The 11211-nt window shown below is 39.7% G+C and overlaps 1 protein-coding gene across 1 annotated transcript; it reads right to left on the bottom strand.

The window, feature by feature from the left end:
- Nucleotides 1–1036: 1036 nt before the first annotated feature.
- LOC102234411 (sodium-coupled neutral amino acid transporter 2-like) lies at nt 1037–8201 on the bottom strand. Its single transcript, XM_023350634.1, has 15 exons — nt 8104–8201; nt 7926–8007; nt 7727–7842; nt 7056–7129; nt 6865–6957; nt 6497–6572; nt 4230–4312; nt 4062–4120; nt 3786–3926; nt 3613–3692; nt 3397–3497; nt 2051–2175; nt 1818–1962; nt 1431–1528; nt 1037–1316 (listed from the first exon to the last, which is right to left on the bottom strand). The coding sequence occupies exons 1-15, from the start codon at nt 8199–8201 to the stop codon at nt 1215–1217; spliced, it is 1473 nt and encodes a 490-aa protein (XP_023206402.1). The 3' UTR covers nt 1037–1214.
- Between the last annotated feature and the right edge of the window lie 3010 nt (nt 8202–11211).

The following is an 11211-nucleotide window of genomic DNA, read 5'->3' as shown; positions in this document are numbered from 1 at the left end:
CTGATTTGTGTCTGTCTTCAGGGGCTTAAAAAAATGTCAAAGTGGCTCCAGCCATGACCTTTCACCACTGAATCCATCCAGGACGAATATTCAGTGTTTCTAAAGAAATGAACAGATAACACTCTGATGTTCTGAGCAAACTCTTCACAATATGACCTCATTTGGATTTTGAGCTCCATGAAATTGTTCACACAAAAATCTTTAAAAACAAACATATACTGTATATACATTCACATGCATATGTCATATAACATTGTATAAATATATTAAAATAAATGAAATTACATTTCTTTAACGGCCTTCCATAAATAGATGACACAGTTTTTCTTGATGTGTTAGTGTTGGAAACACAGTGCACTCTCTGATGAGCGGTTCTTGACTTGGTTGGGATTTGGCTCCATGCTGGGTTATCATTGTTCTTCATTGTAAAACACTGCATTGTGCTATGACACTGAAGAATTCTGGGTATTTTCTTGATGTTTAGGAGTGCACCTGACTTCGTACGGCTGAAGCTGTTGCGGTTTAACAAGAAAAAAACATTCTAGGTTTCCCTCCGTGGCCCCCGATCAGGAGTCGCGGGATGGTGGAGGGAAACGAAAGCCTTGGCGGCCTTCCCGAAGCAGTAGTGTCGCTGCCGCACACGCCCGTCAAACAAGATCTAATACAGACCGCATAAAGTTTTGTTTTTATTGGTAAAATTGAACAAAACAGAAGGCAAAGGTCGAAAGAAAATAAATTGTCCGTGAAGCTTTAAGTCCCGTGGTCTCGTTTGTGTCTTTGGGAGATTCACGTACTTCGTTAAGCAGGATGTTCTCGCTGAGGTCAGAGTTCACAGCTACACTCTCCCACGAATAACACTGTACCTGAGAGGAAGCTGTGTTTGAAACTACAAATTTTCAGTCTGTGTTGTGAGGCCTTTTTGTTAACAGCTGTACCACAATAATGAAACAGAAAAAAAAGTAAAAAGCGAAATATTATTTAAAAAGTTACGATAAAAAGAGGGAAATACCATCTTTGTGATCTACAACAGCAAAATGTACAGAGTTCAGATACATTCTCTTGGAATGGTACGGTCCATTGCTCAGAAAGCCAGAGCCGAGCATCAAGTGAGTCTTTGTGGTTTGCTTTGTTCGTCACACTGTTTTTGTTGGTTGTGTGTTTGTTGCAGTCCGACTCTGAAAGCTTCCCCCTCCACCAGCAGAAGAGCTGGAGCTTCAGTGACCTTGATCTTTCATAGAGTTCACGATCCAGTCGTAGATGATAAGAGTCATGCAGAGAAACATGACAGCAAATCCTAATATCAGGAACATCAGAGCCTGGTGGAAGAAATCATTTCACAGTTAATTTGAAGTTGTTACAAAATATTTCACATTGAGTTTACTAAAAAACAAAATGTGATTGAAATTGTGAAATGTTTAATAATGTCTTACCCCAATCTTCTGCATGGATTTCATTGGCTCCTTCTTAACCAGTCTGAGATAGAAAGCTGAGGGCAGGATGAAGATCAGCATTACAGCAGCAGAGGCACCTGGAATGAGGAAAAACGGAGCTATTAATCATAAAAGGTCGATAATACAATGTTAGAAAGTTGATGAAATCCCACCTGTTTGGAATTGTATTTGAAACGTAATCAATTACAAATTTATTGATGGAACCTGACTTAATGTTGTGTTTTGACTGTTGGTTCTATGTTGCATTGTGTTTCTGTGTTTCATATGATGTAAAGCACTTTGAAATGCCTTGCTGCTGAAATGTGCTATACAAATAAAATTTGATTGATTGATTGATGATACATATTAACATGTGCAGTTACTTACCAATGAAGCCAAAAATATTTCTGATGCTGGGGACAAAGATGACCAGAATGTTGGTTCCTGCTAGCAGGCTCAGGGTGATAATAACGTGACGGATCCAGCTGAAGTCCTTTCCTGGGAACAGCAGGTGGCCGACTGAGGTACGAATCTGTTCAGAACCTGACAAAGATTAGCTCAATGGACTTCATAGTCTTCATGACTGACTGGATAATTAACAGTAGACCCTCAATACTTACAGGGAAGAGCACCACAGGAACCGTGAGTGTGACAGCGGCCAGCACAGCCAGGCGAACAACCAGCAGGAGAATATCGTGCTTGTAGAACTTTGAGTAGGTGTGGAGCAGCTCAGGTCCCACGTGGACTGAATAGAAATATGACAGAGATCACTTTAGTTAAATTCAGCTTTCCGTAAATTCAGTTTCAACACCAATCATATCTAATTATCAAACAATAGCATGCTAACACTTTGGACTAAGATGTAAGCTCTGTCTTTTGTAGCCAGTGTTGCTAGTGTAACAGAGTTAATATTGTATATAATTCCATTTCTAGTTTGAGTTCAAGAGTAATGGGTGAAACAGCTCCCCCTGCTGGTGGTTGGCAGTTATCACTATAGTGATCACAGACGTCTCGTTGCCAGTTCATCAGACTCGTGCGCGAGGCAGATTCACTGAGTTTAACACTGGTAAAATGTTCCGTTAGCTTGATGTTAACATGAAATGCTATTCTTCATAAGGTGCTGTGGCTGCTGTGATTAACCTGAGTCCTTACCAGTACATATTATGTTCCGTACAGGTACGTATTGTTTTATTTCTGATACAAATTTATTAAATACTGTTGATAGGCCAGTTCATGAGAGACGTGCGCGAGGTGCTGCACCCGCTGTGATGAACCTGAGTCGTGACCAATATTATGTTCCGAACTGAGCTATTACCCGGCTATAATTATTGAGGTTTTTAAGCTACTAATAATTATGCTAGTCTTTTGGGGGTTTTGTGTACGATTTGTTAAAATATTTACAGGTTATTAAAATTAAGGCAAAACCAGTAATGATGTCGAGCAAAATTGCTCAAGAGAAGCTTTTCAGCCAAGACGCTGCGCTGGTTAGCATGTGGAAGCTAACATTTAGCCACAGGACCAAAAAGATGTTCCCTTTTTTCAACTTTTCAAATAATAGCAACAGAATTTTCAAAAAACAAGATTGAATGTTGTTTTGATGTGTAACCAGCCTTGAATCAACATATTAAGATTTTTAATCGAAGTCCTCCTTACATTGCAATTTACTAAAACATTTCAAATTCAAGGTAAATGACCAGTGAACCCATAAAGTGAGAGTTTCACTCAAGACCAGAATGTGTGAAAGAAAACATGTATTGTTTTATTTATTTCTCAATGGACAGTGTATGTTAATAAACATTAATACGCAGCTCAAGTAAGCTAATTTTTACTTGTAGTCCGTTTGGCAGTTGTCAAAGCTAGCCTAAAAATCTATTATCTAGCTGCCTATTAATTATGAAATAGATTTTTCAAAAATACATATATCTAAAGCTACCACAATGTAGTTTTTAAATCTTGCCCAACTTACTGTTGAAGGTGAGGTATCCGAAGAGGGCAGCCAGCAGGTACATGATGAACATGGCCAGGAAGGACACGTTGGCCACATTCTGCATCTTTCGGCGTGACCGGCTGTTCAGGGAAGGAGAGTTTTATTTAGACACCAGACCAAACTTTAAAGAAATATAACAATGGTGTAGTTTAAACATTATAGGACTTTGGGTTAAATCCTTGCAGCAGCACTTACTCTTTGAGCTCATCATACATGGGTAGGATAGTAGGGTGGCACACGAAGGCAAAAGTGAGGATGGGTATAGCATAGACAGTCTGGAGAGATGGAAAATTACAAAGATTAGAAGTTATTCTTCCAGTATTATTGAAAATATTCAAATCTGTTTAATCTGTGAGAGACTGATTTACCTGTGAGTTGTAGACAAAGTATTTAGGCTTGCAAGTGTCATCATCTGTCGTGGCGTTGTCGCTGTTGAACATATGCATGGTTTCATTTCCAGAGTCAGGAATAGGCAGAGGGCATGGAATCTGGAACTTCTTTATGATCACCTGTAGGAACATGTAGAAAAGATATATTTTTGGATGGTGCTATATTATTACATTGCCTAAATAAACTAAACATTACAATGGGTTGTATCTAACTGTCAAAGGAGGAAGAAGGAAACAAGGTGGGATTGTACTCACCACAATCAGAAAAAACACCATGCAGAGTAGAGACAGACCACTGGTGTAACCAAGGTAACCTAAGGGAGACAGAAAAAATGTCACTGCAGTTTCAAAGCTGCCACTTCTGCTTTTATTATTACTTAGGAACGACATTTTATGACACACATGCACACACACACTCCTTACCCAAGTTCCTGAGCAGTGAGAGAGGCAGGATAACAATAATTGAGACCAGAATCACAAGGTAATCTCCATTGATGTACCATTCACTGAAACACACAAATACATCTTTAAATTGATAGAATCATATTTGTTACACAATCTGTTGAGAAAATGTAATTAATTAGTTTGAATACTCAAAATGAGAATTTTTGCACTTGTCTTGAATTTTCAGCTTCAGAGGAGGTCATGTCACTCTCTAGATTCAGACCTGCCCACCAATTTTTCACAAAAGGTCATAAAACTCAACAGTGTGCTCAACCTAACCTCATGATAGAAAAGGAAATGTTGCAAAAGGGGTTTGAATGTGGAAATCAATGAAGAAGAAAAGAAGCAGAAGGTAGAGAGGGAGAAGAGATTGGCAGAAAAGTTAGCCAATGAATTCAATTCTTCTCTAACCAGACAATCTTTAATACATGGCAGACTTAAACCAACACAGTGATGCAATATCATAGGAAAAAAATGTTAAGCAAGCATAAAACAGAAATGCAATTAACAATAGCCTTATTTTAAACAACCAATTCAACCCAGACAATGAAATGATCTCACTTTGAGTCAATTGTTAGTTGGTCAAAGCAATGTCCAGAAGTCCCAAAATTTATCGAAAAAGAAAAAAAACTCATGTTCTTCAGGCAGGTGTTAGGTTCAATGGCATCTCAGCAGAGTACTCAGCAGAACCTATTGGTAACGTTTATTGAAAAACCAAAAGATACTTTCTCGTCAACGAATACCTGGTTTCACCAGGGTTCTGGAAATAAATGTCAAAAAGATTTTGTACATCCTGGTGAACTGTAACAGCGCACTAACACCGTTTTTCTTGAAGTTCTCCTGTTACATTAGTCATTTGACATTCTCTCCAAGCTACAGTTTTTTTTATTTTATTTTCTTATGAGATTGTTGCTTTTTTGTTATTATTACATTGGATATTATTTCAAATTTTTGTGTATTTTTTTCTCCAGGTATTTCTAAGCTACAGAAGATTAATTATTAGGGCCCACCAATATGAAAACTTGAGATGATGTTGATATCTGATATATTGCTGTTATTTCAGAATTTACCAATATTATAATTGAAGCAGACGACCAATGTAGCCCCGTAGTCACTTTAACTGTCACATGACCAAGCAGATACCACTTGCTTGGTCATGTAAGTGTTTACCACATATAAATATCTAGGCTGCTGAGATGACACATCACAGTAAAACTCCTGGATGACGCCATCTTTTATCGTCAATGTTTCAGTTAATCCATTTCCTTTATAAAGCTTTGTCGGCTCGTAGAGTCAGAAAGCCTGGGAGATAAACGTTACAGTCGAATGCTTACGTAGTACTGCGTTCCCAATACTCTGGCTGAGTCCAGTTCATTCAATGTCTTAGACAATTGGATGAAATTGGACTCGTCTTGCTCATTATCATTGATGGAGGAGTTTGAATGTTCTTCTCTCTCTCCTCTTTGCTCCTGCTCTGCATCCAACAACACTTCATTTTCAACTATTGTGCTTTAGTTGGGTTCAAATTTGGTCATAAATAATTAAATTCCTGCCAGAAATAAAGGAATTAAAATTTTTAAGAAGATAAAATCTTAATTAACAGAGCAATAAACAGCACCCTCTCCACCACATAGTGGACAGACAGCGGAGCACCTCCTCACATAGGCTGCTCCAGCTCCGCTGTCGTAGGGACAGATACAGGAAATCCTTCCTGCCACATGCCATCTCACTGTACAATAAAAGCTAAATCATTGTTCTGCAGTAATCAGTCCAATTTTGCACAACTGCACTGTGGCACACATGCTGTACATATATTTACATATACATACTGTATCTGCATTTTTTGAATCTTTGCAAGGACTGCTCTAAGTTGCCTTTTATATTAACAGCATTTTATATTTTATTTTTATTTTTTTTATTTTATCTACAACTACTACTCAGTGGTAGTTGTTATTGTGTCTTGTCTCTATGCTGTAACTGCGAAGTAATTTCCCTGCTGGGATGAATAAAGTACTTCTATTCTATTCTATTCTATTCTATTCCAACATGCTGCCACGTTGAGCAGCACAACTATAGAATGTCACATAATTTGATTTTGTACTAGAAATTTCAGCTCTAAAATAACAAAACCTATGAAGGTATTAAGTGGCAAATGGTGAAATGAACAGCAGCCATGCAATTAATAAGAAGCAATTCTGCTATTTCTTTATTAAGTTGTTATAATGACCAAATATTTAACTACTTACCCATCACTTGCTCCAGTAAAGGACTGAATAACAATGGAGAGTTCGTATTTAATAATGTAGAGGTAGCTTGACAATACTGCATAAAAGATAAAAAGAAGCAAGAAAACAAAAGAAAATAAACACAGACGTTAGCTCTAGCATAAATTTATACATTTAGAAAAAAAGAGTCATTTCTGATATTTTGAGAGATACAAAATACACTCATAGAAATAATAATAATGTAAAAACTATCTAATTCTGCCTGTACTGCCAATTTGGACATAGAAAAGAAATGTTTCAGTTAAAAAAACATGGTAGCTGAATATAAGCATCATAACATTGCATTAGTTACAATGCATAGCTGTTATACTGAAAGGTCAGTCCTTCACCTCCAATGTTCTGCATGGTGATGGAGCAGGAAGTAGCCAGTTTGCCTGGGATCCCAAAGGCCTTGTAACCCAGTGACTCGTAAACAAGAGCACCTGGAAAAAGAGGGAAAAAATGCCAAGAGTTTTAGATCTTGACATTTAAATGTGCTCAAAACATAAAAAGTTGCTAGAAAGTCAGAGCTGGTGCTCACCTGCTTCATTTGCTGTCTTTAGCAACAAGTGGACAGAATACAAGGAGAAAATGACAATGGAAACCAGGAGAATCCTGTAGGTACAAAAGAGAGAAAAGGTCTTCAGTTGTAAATGACTTGTGTTTATCGGCAATAAATAAATAAAAACTATATGCTTGATGATACAAGTTGTGCAATAGGCACAGCAATAACTAATAGGAATTCTGATTTTTTTTTAAAAATCCAGGCTTCTGCTGACAGAAACCTTTTTAGTCACTAACAAAACATTTTCCCAAAAACATGATACATTGAACAGCCACCAGGGGGCGAATTTGCAAAACAACCTCCAATAACTTTCTTCTAGCGAAAAATAAACTTATGCTGGAGGTGCATGTGTTCTTGGAACAACCCCCCCCCCCCACACACACACACACACACACACGTGTGTGCACATTTTATTGTTGATATTTTTCCCAGATGGTCTTTTACAGAATCTTAGACCAACAGGTTCAGGTTGCCGGTAGCATCACATTACTTCAGATATGAGGTTTTTCTTCTTTGTTTGCAAGTCAATATGAACAGAATAGTTCAAAATTTCTTGCTGATCTTAGGAATATCATAGCCTGAGACCTGAAAACAACATTTGTCTGAATGCCGCTCAGCCAAATTAGGATGAAAAGACAAGTGCTTACACAAACAGGGCGATGCCGGTGTTGGCCATAGCGAAGGACAGACCCAGGATGCCGCTGCCCATGATGGCATTGCACAGGTTCAAGACAGATATGCCGAAGGAGGCCCTGCCCTGGTGCTGAAGAGGAGAAAACAGAATTTTTAAAAAATAGCAAAAAAAAAACTACATTGTGGAATGAAAGTGAATAAACCTGATCTTACATATTCAGTTTCATACTTCTTCTTGCTTGGCTTATGATCAGAGAGGAAGTTTAAACTCTCTGGATCAGCATCAGGGTATTGCCTTTAATAGAAGAAAGAGATGTGTTAAATGAGCTGACATGTCAAACTTCTTTTTTTTTTGGTCTGTTTGTGAAGACATGTTAAAGACGAGTCTCACCCATTGAGAGGAATCTTCTCGGAAAAGTCAGAGTACGCAAAGTCGTTGCTGTTGGAGCTGCAGCTGTCGTCGTCTTGAGGATCGTTCAGATATTTCATCTCAGTTGAATAACCGGCCAGCTTGTTCCAGGTCAGTGAGCCTGACAACGATAAATAATTCTTTATACTTTGTGCTTTCGATGCTAGAATAGACGTAGGCTTACACCATCCATCAAGGACTGACCCTTGGCAATGGAATCAACAGAAACCTACTGCCCAGGTTTTTGTTGGTCAGGTTGAAGGGAATCCCACCGCTAGAAGAATCACCCTGGTATTGTGAAGAAACTGTCAAGGTGTCCCAGAAAGAAAAATGATTACAGGTGGAATAAAAACAGGAACTAACCTGTTCAGTTTCTTTCCCTGAGATTGAGTTTTAGTTATGGAGGGAGTTTGGACAATTTTATGTTTAATGTGTTGACAGGATGTACAGTTTAGTTTTGTCAGCACAGGTTAAAACGAGCCTCACACTTCCAGCAGTTTCTCACACTTAAAATAAAGCGACTGCTCTTTACTGTCATCGTTTGTTGTCTTCATCTTTTTGAGTACATGAAAATTTCATCTCAGTTTTAACATCAGACTGCTCTTCAGTGGACAGTGAGACTCAATATTCTTAAATATTTAAAAATGATAAAAGGTGTTTGTACACAAACAGTGTGATGCCACTTCTGTAACAATAAGATGACACTCCAAGGATCTTTGCTAGAAAACTCCGTCCCACTTGACGAAACATACTGTTGCTGAGTAAAAAATACAGAATGAGACGTGAGAAATGAAAACCTAAAGGTAACTGAAGTTTACGATGTTGCCGCTTACATATTCTGTGCCATGTTTCTCCTTGCTTGGTAGAAAAGAGAGTTAGTGTTTAAATGCTGCTATTATTGTCTCAATCAGTGTCTGGATATCACAATTTTAGTACCAGGCTTCTAGTTGATGGATATTTTACAGATAAAAAGCAAAAAAAGAAGGCAGTGGATCAATATTTTTATATTTTCAGTTTGATTATGTCCACTTGTCTGTTCACTCTGCCAAATGTGTATGTATAAACTCAGAATGGTTGAGACAGTCTTTTTCAGATTAAACTTTCAATATATGACCTACAATCATCCATTATGTCAACTTATTAGCTGACAAACCCGTACAGAAGAATAATGTCATGATTCCAGCCCTTCAGCTCTGGCTTGGCTGTGCTGATTGCTCATTGCCCTCACCTGCACTGAGCTGGTCCCTACTTAATCAGCTGCTCGTCACCAGCTCAGTGCGAGATCGTCTGTTGCCCCTGTCACAGCTTTCAAGCCTTGTCTCATGTTTCAAAGTGTTTTCTGGTTTCTGATCCTGCCTGTTTTTGACCACAGATTTTTGCCTAATCCTTTTGCTGTTGAAAGTCCTGTTGCTGAACCCTGCCTGTTTTTGACCCTGCCTCCTGCCTTCTGGATTCTGGATTTTCACTGCCTGAGACCCTCCCGTGCATGACCCTGGACCGTTTCACGACTCAGCCTCTGGTTGGTGGATTTTGCCCCTGTCGTCTGTTTGTCCCCTGAGACTCCCACAGATCTCCCCTTGTCCATTCACCCTCCCCTCCCCCGGCTGGACTCCTGACCCCTGTGGATTCCTCGTCCCTGACCCACTAGTGTGACCACATCCTTCTACACCATTTACTTTAGTAATAAAACTTTTTGGTTAACCATCCTCTTGTGGCTGCGTTTTGGGTTCTGGCTGATTCTGCTTTTACCATTACAGTACGATCTCGCCAGTATGAACCCACAGCCAAATCCCGGTTGGTGTTCTAAAGTAGAGGATGCTGTTACCGGCCTAGAAAGAAATGTCCAGGAGCTTTTACAGGGACTTTCTTCTCTAAGGGATTCCCAAACCCAAGCTAGGCCCTCAGTTATGCGGCCACTCCCACTTACTGCCACTCCCATGGTTAACGCTAACAACGAACCCAAGATTCCCCCACCTGAGCGTTTTGATGGGGATCCTGAACAATGCAGACCTTTTTTAACCCAGTGTTCTCTGCATTTTGAACTCCAGCCCTCAGCCTTCCCTTCTGAACGGGCCAAGGTGGCCTATACCATCTCTCTACTATCTGGTAAGGCTAAGCTGTGGGGAACATCTGAGTGGGAGAGTGCTGCTGACAGCTGTGACTCATTTTTAGAGTTTTCTGATGAGATGAAGAGGGTTTTTGATCCTATCCGTCCCGAGAGAGAGGCTGCCAGGAGACTGTTTTCTCTCAAACAGGGCTCTCGACCTGTTTCTGACTATATCATCAATTTCCATGCCTTGAAGTCCAGTTGTCTTTGGAATAATGAAGCCATGTTTGACATTTTTTACCAGGGCCTGTCAGATGATATCAAGGATGAGATTGCTACCCGTGACCCTCCTGTGTCCCTCGAGGCCTTAGAAAGGCTTGCCACGCGGATTGACCAACGCCTTCGTGAACGTAAGAGGGAGAGGTCTCCATCTAATTATCAAAGAAGGGTCTCAACTGTTCAGGTCAGTCCAAGCAGCTTGCCCCAAGTCTTCACGCCCCCCCTTGTTAACACTGAGGAGCCCATGCCGTTGGGTAGGACCTGGCTTTCTGCTGAAGAAAGGGAGAGGAGGTTCAGAAATCACCTGTCTGCGACCTGCTGCTACTCTCCCTGTAACATCACCTATTCACCTTTTTTTAGACACATGTATTCTGTCTTGTGGTGCCTCTCTTGTCCAGTATATACCTTCACATCTCTAGCCTTTCCTTTGCCTATACCCTGGTTTCACTGTAGGTCTCAGTGTCATCTGCAAACATCACAGTCCATGGACACTCCTACATAACCTCATCTTTAAGGCTGTTAATCACAAGAACAAACAAGAAGTGGATTAGGGTAGATCCTTGATCTACCATCTTTTCCTCTACAGACCTCCTCATGTTACACCACAGTTCATCTCTTGGCATCCATATGTCGAAGAACACTTTATCTCCATAAAACTCTGCCATCATACCTTCACAAGTATGTTATCAGGACCAAGTGCAATTTCCCTCTTTTCCTCTTCAAAGACTTTTTTTTTTTACAGTTCCCAACTACTGGTGTTGATT

The sequence above is a fragment of the Xiphophorus maculatus genome, chromosome 17 (assembly GCF_002775205.1).
Source record: "Xiphophorus maculatus strain JP 163 A chromosome 17, X_maculatus-5.0-male, whole genome shotgun sequence".
NCBI classification, from domain to species: Eukaryota; Metazoa; Chordata; class Actinopteri; order Cyprinodontiformes; family Poeciliidae; genus Xiphophorus; species Xiphophorus maculatus.
This window is presented reverse-complemented; position numbering and strand designations above follow the sequence as displayed.